Here is a 6,803-nt window from a genome sequence, read left to right on the forward strand (position 1 = left end):
TTTTGGAAGTGGCTCAGTGCGCAGATTGCACGGATCTCCAGAGGTGAGTGCACTCCTCAGTTCCCAATGGGGTGTTTGCAGCTGCCTGGAGCTGTCATGAGAGTGCAGCAAAGTCAGGCAGAGCAGGGGTACCAAATGTTTATTCCCAATCCCACCTTTGTGCTGTGGGGTGTTCCTTTGCTTTCCTTTCTCTGTTGAAATTTTTCTTTTGACTTTTAAGAAAATGCTTTCATTCCCTGCTGGAATACTGGAACAGACCCATCCCTGGGAGTGTCCAAGGCCAGGAGCACCCTGGACTGGTGGAGGATGTCCCTGCCCATAGCAGGGGGTGGGATGAGATGAAATTTAAGGTCCCTTCCAACCCAAACCAGCCAGGGATTCTCTGATCCTGTAAGTTTTGATACTCAGAGTCCCCTGCCTTCCTCTACAGGTTTTGGGTCTGGTGTGTGGGGTTATTTTTGTGGATTTTTTTTTCCTTTAAATGCCTCCTGCAGCTTTGTCTGAGGTGGGAGGTTCTGCAGCTTGTGAATTTCAGAGTCCTTGCCCAAGCAGGGAAATCAGTGCTTGGAGCAGAGCAGCGTTCAGCTCTGCCCTTTTAACGTTTCATTTCCCACCAGTGCACCTTGCTTTGCCCTCCAGGGGTGGCTATTCACCTCGGGGTTGGTTTTGTCCTTTATTCTGCAGTGCTGAGAGCCCAGTTTGGGGGAGCCATGGAGGAGTCCTCTGAGGCCAGCAAAGCTGTGGATGCCGACGCTCACTCGCGCTTCATCATCGGCTCCGTGTCCGAGGACAACTCCGAGGATGAGACCAGCTCCTTGGTGAAGCTGGACCTGCTGGAGGAGAAGGAGAGGTCCCTGTCCCCTGCCTCAGTCTGCTCCGACTCCCTCTCGGACCTGGGGCTCCCCAACGCTCAGGATGGCCCGGCCAGCCACATGAGGTATGGACACAGTTAAATCAAAGTTCTCCATTAAATAAAATAGTTAAGCCACGTGAGGTATGGATACAGACTTAAATCAAAGTTCTCCATTAAATAAAATAGTTAAGCCACATGAGGTATGGACACAGTTAAATCAAAGTTCTCCATTAAATAAAATAGTTAAGCCACGTGAGGTATGGATACAGACTTAAATCAAAGTTCTCCATTAAATAAAATAGTTAAGCCACATGAGGTATGGATACATGGTTAAATCAAAGTTCTCCATTAAATAAAATAGTTAACCCACTTGAGATATGGATACAGAGTTAGATCCAAGTTCTCCATTAAATAAAATAGTTAAGCCACATGAGGTATGGACGTTAAATTGAAGTTCTCACATGAGGTATGGATACAGAGTTAAATCCAAGTTCTCCATTAAATAAAATAGTTAGTGAAAGTTCCCCAGTCTTTTTTACCATGTCCAAAGATAATCCAAAGTTCAGCTTTATACCTGTGTTTGGCTTCAGGTGTCCCTCTGGCATTGTGTTTCCAAATGACCTCTTGTATGTTTCTCTGTATCAAACCCTTCGGTTTTCCTTTGGTTTTAGTGAAATCTTTGTGCCTAGATTCCTTGCCTGTCTTGTCCTGGCTTTCAGAAAATGGAAGTGTCTTCACTGAGATGTTTCAAGTTTTCACTTGTGTGTGGTTTTTGTGGGCCCTGCTTGTTGAGAACAAGAACAATATTTTCCTGTTTGTCTTTGCATGGATTTGCTGCTTTCAGTGTAGCCACAGAACTGGCAGTGGGTAGGATCAGTGGCTCCATACTGGAATTTTTTTGGTTAGAATGGGGAAAATGGTGCAGGTTGTAGTAAAGCCTGGAGTCCTGCAGGGTGGTGATAAACCAAGATTGAAGTGGTTGCTGGTGCTTGAGCTCAGGGCTGGTCTCAGGGCTGCCCCACTCCTGACTCTGTGAGTGAGCCACGAGCTGGGCTGTTGGCGTGGTGCTGAGGCTGTTTCCTTGTCCAAAGGCCCCTTTACTTCAGGTGCTGCTGATTTCCATTCCAGTAGAGGGATGTGCCTGTGGGATTGTCCCTGTTGGACTCTGGGCACTCCTCATGTACAGATCACTTTCTCAGCGCCTGGGCAGCCTGGCTTCACTCTGCCATAGATCCTCCATTTGTTTGCCATATTCCAGGAGCTCTGCTCTGTCTGCCTGTGCCTTCCATCCCAGGAACACCCAGGGCAGTGTGGATCCCACTCCAGTTTTACTGGACAGCCCCTCACTGCCTTTGCTGTGCTGCTTTTGAAGCAATTTTGATTCCAGCAAGTGCTAGATATTTACACAGCCAGCTAATCCTTGTTTTGTGTTTTACTGGTTTCTTTGCTTGTGCAGGCTAAGGAAAAGTGAGAAGATTGCAATCTCTCCATTTTTTGGTGTTTCCCTTCCCAGTTCAGGGAGAAGCTCTGGGATCACACAGTCCCAGAGCCCAGGATGGGGCAGGGGGGACGTTGCTCTGTGCCTGACAGAGCTGTCCTGGGCACGCTGCTGGGCATCTTCAGCCAGCTGGCACTTGCACAACTGATGCAAAACCTTAAAGCAAATTTACAGAGGGTTGCCTTTCCACAGCCTGCCAGTTGCAGTGATCTGGCAGCACAAAAGGTGATTTTAAAGCAGGAAACTGTGACTATATACAGCTTAGGAACAGAAGAAATGGGATGAGCGCCTAACCACAAGTGTGTAAATGGAAATATCAGAGGAAGAAACTTTCAGGGCAGTGTCTGGCCCCAGAGTGCAATAGGTGTGCAACCTTGGGCACCTCTGTTGTAACCTGCTTACTTTGGCAGTCCCTTTGGGGAGCACTTGACTTTTGAGTTAAATTGGAGAGAAATGCCAATTCAAATAAAAAAGTTACAGCATTATGGGCTGTTTTTCTAAGATAAACTCAGGTGAACTGAAATACTTTTCATGATGGTTGTCCCTTTCATCAGGAGATTTCTAAATCATGTTTGCAGATGGAGAAACTGAGACCAAGACAACAACAAAGACAAGTTCAACAACTTGCCTGGAGTCACTTTGTGTCAGTTAATGGGACAGAGGTGCTCTGGCTTCCAGCTTCCTTTGGGTGCTCACAAAGGTACCACGCTGTGTAAGGTGATAAAGGAAATTTCACAGGCAGTTCTGTACACTTGGACACAAGTGTACAGAGCATACACAAGGTCCAGGGGAGCATAACTTTTAGAAGAAGTTGCCAAAAACCTTTCCATTTGCTGGTGATTTTCCCACAGGGTTAAAATAGAGATGGCTCCTGTTTGAGGTGAAGGGCTTTGCTGCAGAGCAGTCCTCAGGGAGCAGTTACAATTAAAATGCACGATTTGCTCAGCTGCCAAAGGGTCTGTGAGGGCAGGTTTGTGTGACCTTATTGATGTGTGCAGTGTTTATGCTGTTGCTGAAGTCACTCCTGCTGGGACAGGTTGTGCACTCTGGGCTCTCCTGCCCTGGAGATCCATGGAGACCTTCAGGTGTGCCAGCTGGCTGCTGCTCTGAGGGTTAAAAACGAACTTTCAATCGCTGTGTGGGTCATCAGCACCCAAAAACTGGTGTGTGGGGACAGTAACCACCCAGACTGAGTGTTCAGGGAGTCTCTGTTGCATTTTGCACCATCCAGTGATAAAACCAAGCCTGCCAAATTTTATTTTCCTTTTTTCTGCCTGTGTTTTCTCTGAGTTCAGAAGTTTCCATCAGCACTTCCAACCAGTCCTGCTGGCATACAGTTTTCCTTGAAGTGACCTGTTACAGACTTGCTGTGCTCCTTTCTGAAGTTTTAGTGGCAAATTAAGTAAACTCCTCCATGAATGCCCCTTGGAAAATACTTTGGGCCAATCTATCTTGTTTAATAAATTGTTGTTGATTATGACTAAATTTAATTCCTAGTTTCCGAGATGGTGTCTTGTGTCAAATTCTTGTTTAAAATAGAACAAAACCTGGATGTCTTCTGGTATTTGTACATCAGGGCTCTGGTTTCATAAGCAGTGACATGGGTGCACAGTCACCTGACAATCCACTTGTATCAGCTGAAAGGCAAATTTTTGGATGGAGTTCAGCTGTTCCCTCACATGAAGCCCACAGAGTTTTAGCTCGCTGCTCCTAACACTGGATGGACTCCTCAGTGTCTCCATAAATGATGGGGATGCTTAAGCAGAACGAATCATCTGCTAAAGGAAATTTGGCCAAAAGCCTCAATTTTAGCCTGGGCAGCAGGGGTTGAGCGTGCCCAGCCTGGCAGTGGGACAAGGTGCCTGCTTAGAGTGGCTGCACAGAGCCCTGAACGCAGTGAAAGATCCTTTTGAGCCTCTTCTGAATGGAAAAAATTCCTTTGCAGCCCAGCAGGTTGTGGCTGGGAGCTGCACTGAGGAGCATTGATGCTGTGGAGCTGTTGGTGCTGCTGTGGTTTTGGGCCAGCTGTGGGCAGGGAGGCACAAGTGTGCTGGGGGCTGCTGCACAGGGGATTTCTCCTCTGCTGCACGGAGAAATCCTTCTGTTCCCGGCTGTCTGCAGGGCCAGGACCAATATCCACATATATGCTGTCTGCATCTTTGTATGCACGAACAAAACTGGATTGGTGCTGTCTGAGCACCTCAGCTAAAGGAATCTCCCTGCCTGGTTTAGCTTGCACATCACAGGTGGACAGAGAAATTTTTGGTCATGCTTCCCCTTCTTCTCATCTCTACCCTCAAAAAAGATTCCCCCTCTGGCTCTCCCTGTGGTGGAGCTTCTGTGTGGGCTGATTTGTGAGGAAGGAACACCTCCCTCTGTCCCAACCTGCCTGTGGATGCTTCCAGGGATGGGGCAGCCCCAGCTTCTCTGAGCACCCTGTGCCAAGCCTTCCCCAGCCTCACAGGGAGGAATTTCTGCTTAATTTCTAACCTGAACCTGCCCTGCTTCAGCTTAAGGCCATGAACTTCATCCACCTGCAGTGAAAAGCTGACTTCCTCCTCTCTCTGTTGAAAGAGAAGGAGGTGGTTTGGCCTCGTGGCTGTGCCTGGTTGTACTGGTGAGGTGGGAGTTGCACGTGGGGATTGCAGCTCCTTCCTTCCCTGGAAGCTGCTCTGCTCCCTGGGCAAACACACTCTGTAGCTCTGCCTGCCTCTCAGAAGCTGTATTCTTCTTTTGGTGTTATTTTACTCCCTTTAGCCTCAGTTAACAGACATGTCCTCTCTAAATTCAGTCATTTGTTGGGAGATTGTGCCGAGATTCCCTGGCTGAGACACCCCAGCGTGACAGCCACGTGCTCACTTATCTGATCCTCCTGCCTGAGAGATAACCAACCTCACTGTGCTGAATTTAATGTGAGGCTGCCCCACCTGGTGTAAAAGGGTCCATTCTGGTGTTGTGCAGATCAGATCTGTCCAACACCTGAACTCTGCCAAAGAGCCCAGCAGGGCTCCCTGCCAGGGACTGCAATTCCTCTCGCTCTGCTGCACAGCTCTCTGCTGCTGCTGTTGTTGTTGTTGTTCACTTTTATCTTGATACTAGGGCTTGACCTGAAGAGCTTTGGGCTGTTTGCTGCTCTGGGAACATGTGGAGTTTTCTACTTTAGGATGGAAAAGTAAAGCTCTTTTGGTACTCTCTAAGTTTAGGAACTGGACTATGGTTATTAATTTGATTTAAAGTTGGCTGTTCATCTGGATTGATGCTTGGATTCAGTGGATGTTTTGAGTGTTGCTTTTGGACTTGCAGGGAAGTTCAGTGATTTGGGCTGTGTGTCCTGGCAATGGTCCTGTTCCAAATGCACCTGGCATGGCAGGTGAACAGCCAGGTGTGTGGCTAGGAAAAGGAACTTGTGCCAAACTGTTGGCACTTGGTTATTTGGGAGGAATCCTGGCATCTTGTACCCGTTTGGGCTCTGTAAAAATTCCAGCTTTGGGCTAAAGACCTGCCTGGGCTGATGCTGGCATGCTGTGTTAGCAGGGAAGGGCAGTTATCTGGCAGACAGTGCAGAGAGGCCTGCTTCTGTTCTGTGCTGCATCCTTTATTAACTCCCTGAAATCCTGAGGCTCGAGTCATGTCGGAGCTGAGTCAAGTTTCATTTGTTTTGAGCTGTAGGTGAAAACCAGGGCTTCACCTAGAGGAGCTCTGTCACGCTGTGTGTGTGTGCCTGCACAAGCTGTGGCATTCCCTGCAGAGCTGTCCCTGTCACCTCCCCACCCCTCCTGACAGCCCCACACTGGTTGCTATAGTTGTAGGTTGGCTGGTCCTTTTGGGCTTAGTATTTTGTGTCAGGAAAGGTCAATTAGGTGAGAGGCAAGGTTTTGTCCTCTGTTGAGGAGGTTAGTTATGCTTAGGTGGTGGATTGAGGGGTTAAAGTATCCTAGAGATGTGGAGACGTTTGAGAGAGGGGTTTGTTTTGTGAGGATGAATGTTTGGGCTATTTTTGACATTTCTAGGGCTAAAGCAATGCCTAGGGCTGGTACAACCAGGCTGTTGCAATCCTACATGCAATGCACTGAGCCCCTGGGGTCACAGAGCCTGCAGCAGCTGGGGGTGTGCTCACCTGGGCAGGATTCCCCTGGCTGCTGCATCCCTCCCCTGGGTGCTGCATCCCCCTGGGTGCTGCTGCATCCCTCCCTTGGGTGCTGCATCCCCCTGGGTGCTGCTGCATCCCTCCCTTGGGTGCTGCATCCCCCTGGGTGCTGCTGCATCCCTCCCTTGGGTGCTGCATCCCCCTGGGTGCTGCTGCATCCCTCCCTTGGGTGCTGCATCCCCCTGGGTGCTGCTGCATCCCTCCCTTGGGTGCTGCATCCCCCTGGGTGCTGCTGCATCCCTCCCCTGGGTGCTGCATCCCTCCCATGGGTGCTGCATCCTCCTGGGTGCTGCTGCATCCCTCCC

The 6,803-nt window shown here is 49.2% G+C and overlaps 1 protein-coding gene across 1 annotated transcript in view; it reads left to right on the top strand.

Annotated features, from left to right (window-relative positions):
* The window catches only part of ACACA (acetyl-CoA carboxylase alpha), a 97,500-nt gene continuing 90,697 nt past the window's right edge, over positions 1-6,803 (top strand). Inside the window, 2 exon segments of the mRNA XM_005424387.2 lie at positions 1-43; positions 685-937. Coding sequence (XP_005424444.1) covers positions 711-937 — 227 coding nt within the window. The 5' untranslated portion in view covers positions 1-43; positions 685-710.

The sequence above is a fragment of the Geospiza fortis genome, unplaced genomic scaffold (genome assembly GCF_000277835.1).
Source record: "Geospiza fortis unplaced genomic scaffold, GeoFor_1.0 scaffold538, whole genome shotgun sequence".
Lineage (NCBI taxonomy): Eukaryota > Metazoa > Chordata > Aves > Passeriformes > Thraupidae > Geospiza > Geospiza fortis.